Below are 12533 nucleotides of genomic sequence, written 5' to 3' on the forward strand. Positions count from 1 at the left end.
GCAAAAAAAGTGAGATTTGAAAAAGATAATTATATAATGGGAGGGAGTTATTAATTTTTCTCCTATGTTTCTATAATTATCACATGGTAATTAGCTTGCCTCCCTAATTTTTAAAAAAGGCTATAGGTATCTCAAATGAGATTATAGCATCAATTTGTTATCTGAAAAAGGGAAAGGGGATCGAAGAGCTTGGGGGAAAGTTTAACCACATGATCAAGAGAATGAGATTTTCAGATACAAAGGGCAAAAGCCTGACTTCCAACAATGCTCTGAACCTCAAGTGCTACTTCTGGGTTGATTCCTCGAGCTGCCTGTGCTTAGTTCCTAGGATTCGGCTCCTAACCAGCTGAGGCTGGGCTCTGTCATCATCACACCTCATCCCTGTTCTACAGAGACTCTTTGGTGGGGATCATCCTTGGAAGAGGCTCATGGGCTTCTCTTCTCCAGGCTAAACAGTCTCAGTTTCTTCCACTGCTTCTCAGAACCTGGTTATGCTCCTGTGGACACTTTCCATTTTATCCATGTCTTTGCAGGAAAGTTTACCTCATGATCAGTGATATACTACGCTCTATGACGTCCCAAAGAGAATATAGTGCGTAGGATGGGATGTACACAATACATAGGGACTGTCACCTCTTCACTCCTGAGAGCTCTGCCTTTCTTAAAGCACCTCAGAGATCCATCATCCTGCAGGATCATTGAGATTTTACAGGCCCTTGAGTCTTTATCAGAAAAACTACTTTCCAAGCCATCCACTTCCCTCCCATATTGAGGCATTTGCCTTTTGAATGCAACTGGAAGATTTTGCGTTTATCCTTACTGTATTTCATCTTAGTAAGTTCAGCCCAGTGCTGAGTTCATTAAGGTCTTTTTGGATCCTGACCGTCATCTAGTGTCCTCTAGCTCTTTTGTCATAGCTAAATTTTATGACATCTGTGTTTCTATCCAAGCCATTAAGAAAAATGTTAAATAGGGAGCAGCCAGATGGCGCAGTGGATAGAGTACAAGCCCTGAATTCAGGAGGACCCGAGTTCAAATCTGGTCTCAGACACTTAACAGTTCCTAGCTGTGTGACCCTGGGCAAATCACTTAACCTCAGCCTCAAAAAAAAAAAAAAAAAGAACAATGTTAAATAGTATAGGGCCAAGCACATTTCTGTATATTCGCACTTTGCCATTGAACCATGAATAACTACTTTGAGATTCCAGCTAGCCAGCCTGTTTGGAAGCCATCTAATTATATTATCACTTATATTCTAGATGGTGTCTCTTCATATTTTCTACAAGAATAGTGTGAGATGCTTTATTGGAAACTTTGTTAAAACTTAGAGATTTAGATCTATAGTGCCTCAGCCTAATCTACTATTAACTGTCCAAAAAGAAAAGGAAATAAGCTTACTTTAGTCTGCCCTCGAGGAAACTGTAATCTTGGAAGCTCTAATGGTAAATGGTTGAATGGTAAAACCAAAAAAAGGTGATGGGGTCTGGGTGGAATAAGGAATTCTGAAAGATAGAAAGGAGAAGGGACAATATTCCCAACATGGCGGAGAGCCTGTCTGGAGGCAGCCCAGTTTGAAACATTTGTATGGTGAGAGATGTCATGTGAAAGTCTGCCAGACGTGACTGGAATCAAATTGGGAAGAGCATGAAATGTCAGACAGAGGAGTTGATAGGTAATGAGGAGCCATGGAAGCATTGTGAGGAAGGGTGTGACATATAACAGAGTGAAGAGGGCTAGACTGGGATTCAGGAGGGCTTCAGTCATTCCAGCCTCAGATGCTTGATGTCCTGGGCCCCTGGGCAGACTTGTGAGGGTCCAGGGGGATGTTATTCCTAAAGTCCTTTCTAAATGTGAGCCGTTGTTGTTGTTGTTGTTGTTGTTGTTGTTGTTGTTGTTGTTGTTGTTGTTGTTGTTAATGGAGAGTGAATGGGGAGAACAAACTGGAGCCAGGCTAGTTTTGCTTGCTTGTTCTGTGAAGTCATGTATCTAAATATAAATCGGTGTGACTGCTCAGCGTGCTAGTGGTCTGAGGATCCTTATAATAATAAGTGCACAGCCCTTCAGAAGGCCCAGGGCCCTCATTGGGAATCACTGACTCAGAAGTCCTTCAGGAAGTTAGGGACAGATCCTCCTTGGAGGATTTCTGGGAGGATGTAAACAGAGTGACACAGGACGTTGTGATCGGTCCAGGTAGGAGAACCGCTGCCCTTGAAATAAGAGGCGCTGATGAACGAAGAACCTCGGGTTACACATGAGGCAGCAGCTCAGCAGGGGAGGGGACAGCATGTCCAGCCTTCAGTCTGCGCTTGCCCCAGACGCTGATTGGCTGTCAGAGGGAAGGATGGCCCTTCTTCAGGGGCTCCCAGTGGTGCCTTACAGATGCAAAAAGCCCAAAGGAATGAGGTCACCTCTGAAAGCTCAGTCCCACCCCGGGGGCCAGTCCGCCAAGGAGCCCCTACCTGGAGCATTCCTGCTACCAGGCTCCTCTTTGCCCCAGGGAGAGCCATATGTCCTAAGTGGAATATGTATGGAGAATGGATCCATGAAGAGCTGCATCTGCCAGGAGAAAAGTGAAGGCCGTCTGGGTCCTCTCAGAGCTTACTTAGCAGGAGCCATGATCAAGAAGTGTACTTTGATCAAGCAAGTGGGAGCTATAGAAGATTAGAAATTTTTTTTCAGGCGCACAGTTGGTTATTGGGAGGGGGAAGATAGTGCAGGGAAGCTGATTTTAAAAATGGCTGGGAGTAGGGGAGTAAGACAGAGCCTGATTGGGGCTCCCTGCCAGAGGCCTCGGTGAGGCTTTCACTGACCACAGTAAGGACAGTGGGAGGCCTTGGTGAAAGTGACACAGGATTTGGCGGGGGGAGCACTGTGGAAATTCTCCTTTGGTTCCAAACCCTGTGATAAAGCTAAACAGAGCGAGGGGCTGAGAATTTTGATCAGTCATCTCACCCAGCTTTAACCTCTGTACCATGAATACTCTTAGGCTTCCGCCTTACAAAACCATTCCTGTGCTGGGTGCATAGCATCCTTGGTCCTCACCAATTGCTCAGCTGCTTGTAGTCTCCTCTCTATTCCCTTCAGTCTATTCCCTTCAGCTCAATCATCTCCTGACTCAGTCTCCTGGTCTCAGGTTTCATCTTCCAGAAACACTCCGCCCATGCTTCTCTAAGCCAGAACTGTGGCTCGATAACGGCTTTTCCCCTCGGCTAGCCCTGCTTGTTTGCTCTCTTCCCTCCTCTTGGGGACCTCAGGGGTCTCACTCCTGCCACTGTCCCATTTCCCATTTAATCTGTTCCCATTGCCCTGGATCTCGCCTCAGCACACATGACTCCTACCTCTGTATCTCTAACCACAAACCCCTAAATTTCACTCCTGGTGTCTGACTACACGATGGACGTTTTCACCTGTACATGCTGCCAGCACCTGATTGCCTGTATCTGAAACTGCACTCCTCGTCCTTCCCTTCCCACAAATTGGCTCTTCCTCGGGCCAGATACCCTGGCACATCTGTAATGTCCTTCCCTTCACTTCCCTCCCCACGTGACGATTTGAAATTGCTCCTTTCTTTCCTTTGCTGTTGCCCTGGGTGGGTCTCGAGCCCTTGTCACTTTACCTCCATGTGCTCTGCCTTTTGGCTCTGAGTTCTGACCCAGGTCCTTGCTGCCTCTTGGATGGTCACGGGACTCCTCTCAGGTTCTGTTACCTCCAAACCCTCCCCTCTCTCAGTGAGCTGCCACAATGACCACCTCACACTCCTGTTCATCTGAGAGCACACCTTGCATTCAGGCCTAGCCCACCATTGATAATCTTTTTTTTTTTTTTTTTTTTTTTTTTTGGGAGGCTGGGGTTAAGTGACTTGCCCAGGGTCACACAGCTAGGAAGTCTTAAGTGTCTGAGACCAGATTTGAACTCGGGTCCTCCTAAATTTAAGGCTAGTGCTCTATCCACTGCGCCACCTAGCTGCCCCTTCACCATTGATAATTAATATTTTGAAGTGCTGTTGAGGATTGCGAACTCTTTTTTTGATCACCTTAGCAGTAAATGATCACTCACATGATTATTGATCTGCGGTCTTTTCTCCTCAGTTATCAGGTTTTGGAGGACAGAGACCTGACTTTATTCCTCTTTGGGCACCATTAGCAGAGAGTGTTGTGCGTAGCAGTATTTCTCTAATTGATTTTAAATCAATTAAATTGATTTGATTTTAAAATCTAATGTAACTCTAGCTAAGAAACACCTTGGTATTGTGGTACAGTTCTATCTCAAACCATCACACTCTTCCTATCGGAATTTTTCCTTGTAATTTTAATTAGCTACCAGGCTCACCTTTATTTCCCATTATAGAACATAACTGCCAGCTTTTGAACAATTGCCACATTTGAATATTGCATTAAACGATTTCTCTCAGTGGGAACATGTGTGAGCGTGAGCTTGTAAAACTTTGGCCGCCAAAGGGTGCCAGGCACTGGGCAGGTGTGAGTTGGTGGAGGTGCTATTTGTAGTAAAGACTGTCTAATAAATTTAGTGCCTGCCAGGGAATTGGGAGCTGGGGGTTTGCTTTCCAGACAGGCCTTAGGGATTTCGCACAGACTCTGGGCCTCCACTGAATGTAATTTTATGGGACTGTAGAAGTCACAGCTTCCTAATTTCTTTTCGTTGTATCTATAAAACTCATCAACATTTTGGGCAAGATAATATGCTCTGTGTCCCTTGAAAATCAGTATTTACTCCCAACGTTACAGTGCGTGAGGTGAAAACTGTCTTCTTGCTTTATCAGCTTTTTAAAAACAAACCCTGATACTCATACCTACACTATAGATAATGATCAGTGTCCAGGAGGAGAGTTTGCGTTTCTCTTGGGCTATACAGGTGTTTCCCCCTCTGCATTATACCACCTGGGGGGTACAAGTGTCTTTATTTTACAGAGAAGGAAGCTGAGGCTGCGTAAGATTAAGTAATCTGCCTGGAACCACCAGAGTCAGAATTTGAACCCAGACCCCAATCACCTCACCGCTGTGTGTGCGCTCCTCTGTAGGTGTAGGGTGGACTCGTCTCCAAAGGCCGGCATTCCTAATATCCCAGATCACGATCTTAAGTAACCAGGCCGGATTCTCACTAGGTTCTACAGACTTGTACACCCACAAAATAAATAGCAGCCGGTTTGGAGTGGGGCGGTTGTTCTCCTTCTTGGGAAGCCTTTGTTGTGATTACATCACTTTATCATGTGCGCCCTGTCCCAGCCTTCCTATTTAACACATCTAGATTTCAGCTTTCAAATTTTTAGAAATCTCATAGCCCTTTTTAACTCACTCAGGTTCACTCACCATAAGGGGCAGGCTAGGATGTTTCTGTATTTCTAGCAAATTTTGACATTCTGCCTTTGCCTGGGAGAACAGAAGACCAGGTCTTCTTGTCATCTACACCAGATTGATGGGGGGTGTGATGCTATCCTTCTGCAAAGTACATTTATGAGAGAGGGGGAAAGTGGGCTTTGGGCCCGTGCTGGATCATACACTGTCAGGGTGGAGGTTTCTGCTGTTGAACTGCCCTTTGACCTAAGTGGGCTATGCTACAGGGGAGATGTCTCGGGAGGGGATAGTAGCCTCTCCGAAATAAAGGGTGGCTTTATTTGTGCTTCTCACTTCTTTTACTTTTTGTCATTGTTAGCTAATCCAAGACCTCAGTTCCTCGCTGCAGACATTTAGTGCAGAACAGTTTCCATAGGGGATCTGATAGCGCTGATATTCAGACATCGATGTCATGCTGCATTGGGTGTTATCTGTTTCAGATTTGTGTATGCCATGGACACTGATCTCAGTTCCCAGGACAGGAAGGACTTGGACAAGTTCATCAAGTTTTTTGCCCTGAAGGTAGGTGATGTGTTCTCTCTTCCTTTATCCCTAGACCCCTTAGAAATCACTTCCGGGCTTCTCCCCCTTGGGTACAGTCTTTTGAAATGCACCAGGCATGACAGCTTGCAGCTTGCCCATTTGAGGGGGTAACTGGTGTAAGTTCTGTCTCTTGCAAACCGACTGAGATGGTCTGGGGGAGTAGCTGGGAAGTCACTTCCAGTTTCCCACTGGTACTTGTTCAGTGGGGGCCGCGCAGCACAAGGCCGTTCGTCAGCAGAAATGTCATGCTGTAAAGGCCCATTTCTTGGCACAGCGTGTTCCCATGGGGTGGGAGGGAACACGAGTGTTGAGTAATAACCATGAACATCTTTTAGACATCTTCCCTTAAGCACATACTCCCCCTGCCTTGCCCATTTTTTTCACTGTTATAACTTCCTTGCCAATAGGGATTTTTAAACTAAATGTTGAAATCTGTGCGTAGTGTGTTTCCTGAACTCTTAGGTGAAGTTCTCTCATTACTGCTGTGCTCAGCCAATCCAGACAATATGAAATCTGGTTCCAAAATAGTTTGAGAACTTTTGCCATCTGGTTATACCTGTGTGTCTGCAGCGCTTTCTGGTTCAACACTGCCTGAGTTCATGGCAGTACACAATCACATCCATAATTGGGCTCGTATTCTTGGGAAAACTATAGCCACCATATGCAGCTTTCCATCTGCCATGTGAGAAAGTTGCTTAATTCATACTGGCAAACTATGGGCATTTCCACTGGCTGGCATTAGACCCTTTTCTTATGCAGGTCAGCACTCTCTCCCTTCTGTCCTTGGGCCTTCTGTGCACTAGTCATCCCTTTTTTAGTCTGGCCTACTAACTCCAGTCTTAGCAGGAGCCAGATTGTTATGTAAAGACCTTTAAAAGCTTTAAGCAGGCACCTTTGGGGCTTTTATTTGTCTCTGCAGACAGTCCAAGTGATAGTCCAGGCACGTCTGGGAGAGAAGATTTGTACTCGTTCTTCATCTTCCCCAACGGGATCTGACTGGGTAAAGCCTTTTTTTATTCTTATTATTTATGAGATTGTGTGATCTCTTTCCACAAAAAGCAGTCTGAAAGCATTCTTCAGTACAGTACAGATGCTCTGCAGTCTTAGTGAGCCGGGATCTGGGGCCACTGACCGAACAAAGCAAAGCCCGCTCCGCTCTGGTGCTCTAGTCTCGGCTTTGGTCTTTGGCTTCTTGTAGCAGAAAACAAAGGAGGTTCGGACGAAGAGAAGAGAGGGAGGCTTTAGTAGGGCTTCCATTTAATGCAAAGAGAAAATGTCTGCTCCCTGACTGTAGCAGCGAGACTTATTTGACAAGCCTGCCTGCTCCTTTGAGGAAGAGTCCCTGAGGCTTTAACAAGAAAAATGATCCCATTCTTTTTACAGTTCAACTTGGCCATCAAGGACATCCCAGAGGTCACCCATGAAGCCAAGAAAGCACTGGCAGGGCAGCTGCCCGCCGTCGGGAGGTCGATGTGCGTGGAAATCTCGCTCAAGACTTCGGAGGTGATGAGGCAGCTGAGCTACACAACTTCGGGCAGCCTAAGGAAACGAGGGCTGCTTCTAGGTTCCCCTGGCTCCAGTCTCATCCATAGGGACTCACTAGAGCAAGGAGAAGGCCCCAGTGTTGCCCTCTGAAGGAGGAGGCCTGTCACTTGACCAGCAGAGTTACTCTGGGTCCTGATAGGCTCCTACCTCACGGATCAAATGCGATCATGTGTCCAAAGTACTTACCATCTTTAAAGCCATATAAATGCTATCATCTTCCTTGGTACCCATTAATATTGTGGTTGTGTCTCCCCTGTAGGGCAGCCATGTTGGGTACACATCGTATTTTGGATCTCGAGACAAAATCTTTTATCTTGGATCCTGGGTGAAAGCCCAGGAATCAGTTAGCACTTGACTCATTGGAAAAGCTCCCCATTTTCAAAATGAGAGTATGAGAATTTTGTGCTTCCATCTTCACACTTGTCTAAGTTAGGCTCACCCCTAAACCTGAGCATCTGTCCTTATTCCTCATTGAGCTCCTTTTTAAAAAAAAAAAAAAAAAGGTTTGCTGATGTTTGTGTAATTCTCCCAATCGGTGGTAAATAGAATATTCTATAGAGCAAATAGAACAAATAAAATATTCTTACTTTGTTAGTGGGATTGAAAGGCTGTCAGTGCCATCTTTACCCCCTTCTTCATGTCCATTGTGTCCAAGTCTTAGTTCTAGGCAGTTTGGGGGGGGGGGGGCGCTGTGTGTGTGTCTGTCTGTCTGTCTAGAGTTTTTTTCAGGTGACTGAAAAAATGACTCATATTCTCCGTTATTTACAGGGGGATTCCATGGAACTAGAAATTTGGTGTCTGGAAATGAATGAAAAGTAAGTGTATTTTCCAATTCAGGAGTCTTAGGGATTATGTGAGAGAGAGTACTGTACTGAAGAGAGGTTCCCAGGCTGTGGCCCATCACATGCCAGGCCTGCCAAGGGAAGGACCCCTCCAGGGAGACTTCCTTTTCACAAGAGAAGGGCGGGGGTACAGGGAGGGTTGTTTTGTTTTCCCAGAGAACAGGTAACATTTTGATGAAATCCCTTGGGGCTCTTATTCCCTGATTACTTCTTTTGTCTGTCCTTTGTGTGACAGACCTCCAGTAATTTTGCCATATGATCCTCCTGTTAAAACAGATATGTGGGGTACTAGGATTTTCCCTTTTGTTTTCTTTTCCTTTAAGAGTTGGCCAGCCAACTTCCTGTCTAAAACTTAAGATAATTAAAGAAATATGAGGTGTAAATCAATTTCATCAATATATACAAGTTGTACGTGGACTTATTTTATAATGGAAAATTGTCATCACATTGAAGTTACAGATTAAGCTCCCACAAGCAGCCTGCTCTCTTACAGCTTAGCTGCTGGCCAGGCAGCTCCCATGTCCCCCTGCGTGAGATAGAAGCATCTCTGATCTGTACAGTTTATCTTAGGGATCTGCTGCTAAGGATTGTCGGGGGCGGGTGTTCGAGGAAGCCTCTTCTGCTTCCTGACTTCTCTTACCAGCCTCAGCCCGGTGCGCTGATCAGGAAGTTAAGAAAGACTTTCCCCATTTGTAGCATTTGATTCTCCAACTACCACTGGGTGTGAAATTGAAAAAGGGATAGCCTTCAAACAAAAGGAAGATTCAGAGAACTTAAAAAAGCTGGGGACGGTGGGCAAGATGAACTTGGGAATGGGCCCCATTTTCCATTTCTTGGGAACGTTCCCAAATCCATCTTATTCTTCCTTCTCACCCCCTCCCCCCACAAACACCTGTTTAATGTGTCTCCTTTCATTCAAACTTTCTCCTGGTCAGAATGGGAACAAACTAACCCTTTCTCCTGTCCAGGTGCGACAAGGAAATTAAAGTTTCCTACACTGTGTACAATAGGCTGTCGTTACTGCTGAAGTCTCTGCTTGCTATCACTAGAGTGACACCAGCTTATCGACTCTCCAGAAAACAGGGCCGTGAATATGTCATCCTCTACAGGTAAAGGGGATCAGGCGCTCAGGATACCTCCCCACGCTGCTTCTGGAGTGAGAACGTGGCCACCCCATTGTCCTCGCCCACAAGCCGGACGTCTCCAAAGCCGGCTTGTGTGTCACGGCGCACCTATCATTCATAGGGAGTTATTACTGCTCTTGCCCCTTCCTCCCTCAGGCCCACTTTGGTGCTGGAACCATAGTCACACCCCTCTGTGTCCGTTTTCCTGGACACGTGCAACTTTCTGCATGAAAGGGCCCCCATGTACTCTGACCTGGGAGGAAGATGTCTGTGAGGTGTCCTTCGCCGAGAAGCACGTAGGGTAGAGAAGCTTGTGGAGGTGGGCTGGGCCTGGTAATCTTAACCTCATTTCATTTCTGTGGACTTCTTCACGACAGTCATTTGAGTTCATCATTTTCTTGATTCTATTCATTTCTCTTCACATCGAAGTCTTCTAGGTTTCTCCATAGTCGTCATTTCTCACAGCCCAGAAATATTCCATTACATTCATGAACCACAATTCGTTCAGTCATTTCCCAGTCACTAGCCAAGTGTCTGCTAGGAGAGCAAACATTTCCGCCTCCCTTTTTGTCCCAAATGAAGGATAGTTTTCTTGGAACAACCAAAGGTTCCCAATTGGATACAGCTGGTCTAGACCAGAGCTATCTCGTGGGAAGTAACACTCCAGGTGCAGCTGGGGCCAGGTCAAATGCAGTTGGGGAATATTTGGCAAAATAAACACATAGAGATAGATAGGAGACCACGGCGTAAGTCCTTTGTAATTATCTTAGATCATTGTCTGCTGAGAATAGCTAAGTCACTCATAGTTAATTGCTTTTACTGTGTACAATGTTGCCCTGGTTCTGCTCATTTCACTTTGTAGCAGTTCATGTAAATGCAGGTTTTTCTGAGAGCATCCTCCATCATTTCTTGTGACACAATAGTATTCTATTACATTCATCACCACAATTTATTCAGCCATCCGCCAGTGGCTGGGAACACTTTCGATTTTCTGTTCTTTTTTGTGGTGGCAGAGAATTTGAAATTGAGTGGATCCCTATGAATTCTTTAAAAATAATGTCAGAGGGCAGCTAGGTGGCGCAATGGTTAGAGCACCAGCCCTGAAGTCAGAAAGGACTCCAGTTCAAATGTGGCCTCAGACACTTAACACTTCTTGGCTGTGTGACCCTGGGCAAGTCACTTAACCCCAAATGCCTCAGCAAAAAAATAAAATAGTGTCAGGCTTTGCTATTCTCAGCAAGACAATGATCCACAACTACTCTGAAGGAATTGTGATAAAAACCCTATCCATACCCAGAGAAAGAATTGTGTAATTGTTTTAAATATAACTGGAAGAAAATAAAAGTATTAAATAAAATTTTAAAGGAGAAAATAGGAAAACTAAAAGAAAAAAACCCTAACATCTGGGCAGCCAATTGCCAGCAGAAGCGCACCATTCATTCTGATGAGCATCTCCAGGTTTTCTTCCAGTGTTAAATGATTGCTAAGTCGAATCCTTGTAAAATTCTCAAGCAGAACTATGCTGAAATTTATCTTGGCACTCTTAAGGTCGAAAGCATTTGCCGAGTTAGGGCAGAATAGGAGCACAATTTCAGGGTTAGATGCTTAATGGATAGAAGAGAAGGGGTTCATTTTAAAGTCTTGTGGCCTCTTCATTAGAGTGAGGGGAATAGAGTTTCCAAATGACGTGTTAGCAAAGTGTGAACGCTGTCTCCCGGCCTCTCAGGCTCGGGTCTTGTGCGAGGAGGTTCTAAATAGCAGAGGCTGTTTGTGACTATGAGCAGCAAGTTCCTGGTTTGAGAATCTGTGCTAGAGAAGGGGGAAAGTAGTCCTTACCTTCAGGGAGCCCCACAGGCAGGACAGACTGGGGACGGGGTGGGTGGTCAGGCCAGAGGGAGGTGCCAGGGGTGCAGTCTGGGGGGGGCCGGCTTCTCTCTGATTACTAACTGTGGCCCCCAGGACACCACCACACCCATTGTGAACCTGTGGCTTTTACCTGGTAAGGCCAAAAAGAAGCCTAGATTCACCCAGATCCCTTTGTTTCCTTCCCACAGGATATACTTTGGAGAAGTCCAGTTGAACGGCTTGGGAGAAGGTACTGTTCTATCTGCCCAGTCCCCGTAGCTTCTCAGTGTGCCCCCGCCCCTCGTGTCTGTGGCGCAGAACTCTGCTCAGATATGGTCATCACGAGTTCTGAGCCTGCCCATCCGGGGCCTCCATTCCTCCTTAAAGCCATTGCCCCTTCCTTGTCCTTGATCTTGGTTATTTGGTGCCTGTATGAAAGAGAGCAAGGGCCTAGGGCTGCAGTGTGTGTGTGTGTCTGTGTCTGTGTCCGTGTGTCTGCAAACCCTGGCACTTGAGGACCAGAAGGAAATCGTGGCTCATCTCTAGTCAGAAACACTAACCTTCCTTCTCTTCTAGGTTTCCAGACTGTCCGCGTTGGCACAGTGGGCACGCCAGTAGGCACCATCACACTATCATGTGCCTACAGAATTAACCTGGCCTTCATGTCTACCAGGTGAGCAGGTACCAGGAGCCTCATCCCTCTCCTTGAGCCTTGAGAGCCACTGCTTCACACTGGCTCTGTTGTTCCTCTGGGATACAGGCCCATGGGAAGCCCCAGTTCTTCCAGGAGAGAGAGCGTGAGAGTAGAGGTGCCCCACGTGGTGTAGCTCAGTGACCCTCAGACCCCTGGTTTGGTGGCGGATTTATCAAGTGCCCAGGCTTCAGAGATGGTAGAGCCCACTAGCAGCTGCCCAGGGGAGGCCAGGAAGACTAACCCCAGACAATCTGCTTGTTGCCTTGCAGGCAGTTTGAGAGGACCCCTCCTATCATGGGGATTGTCATTGATCATTTTGTGGACCGTCCCTACCCCAGCTCCTCGCCCATGCACCCCTGCAACTACAGGTGAGGACACGAGAGGGGCTCCGGGCCCGCCTGCAGCACCCACAGATGATCGGGGGCCCCTGGGAAAGACCCATGGCTTCCCTTCTGTCGGCTGCTGGGCAGGACCCTCCTCAGGCAGGATCGTCCTCCGGGGCCTCTGGTGCCAGGGCTGGATTTGGATTGTCTCGGTAGCCAGAGGCCCGGTGGTTCCTTGTCAGCAGTGTCCCTTGGCAGGGAGTGGC

General features: G+C 46.6%; 1 protein-coding gene across 12 annotated transcripts in view; it reads left to right on the forward strand.

Moving 5' to 3' along the window:
- The window catches only part of ATG13 (autophagy related 13), a 46958-nt gene that overhangs the window by 27354 nt on the left and 7071 nt on the right, over positions 1–12533 (forward strand). For 6 of the 12 annotated variants that reach the window (XM_074272298.1, XM_074272307.1, XM_074272296.1 and 3 more), the window contains exons 2-9: positions 5792–5873; positions 6814–6894; positions 7278–7397; positions 8208–8254; positions 9250–9390; positions 11460–11500; positions 11827–11923; positions 12214–12312. In XM_074272298.1, the coding sequence (XP_074128399.1) occupies positions 5805–5873; positions 6814–6894; positions 7278–7397; positions 8208–8254; positions 9250–9390; positions 11460–11500; positions 11827–11923; positions 12214–12312 (695 nt within the window). In that variant the 5' untranslated portion in view covers positions 5792–5804. Of the gene's footprint in view, positions 1–1572; positions 1851–5791; positions 5874–6813; positions 6895–7277; positions 7398–8207; positions 8255–9249; positions 9391–11459; positions 11501–11826; positions 11924–12213; positions 12313–12533 lie in introns of those variants that run through there. The other 6 variants (XM_074272302.1, XM_074272308.1, XM_074272297.1 and 3 more) reach the window with 5 other exon arrangements.

This window comes from Sminthopsis crassicaudata, chromosome 6, assembly GCF_048593235.1.
Source record: "Sminthopsis crassicaudata isolate SCR6 chromosome 6, ASM4859323v1, whole genome shotgun sequence".
NCBI classification, from domain to species: Eukaryota; Metazoa; Chordata; class Mammalia; order Dasyuromorphia; family Dasyuridae; genus Sminthopsis; species Sminthopsis crassicaudata.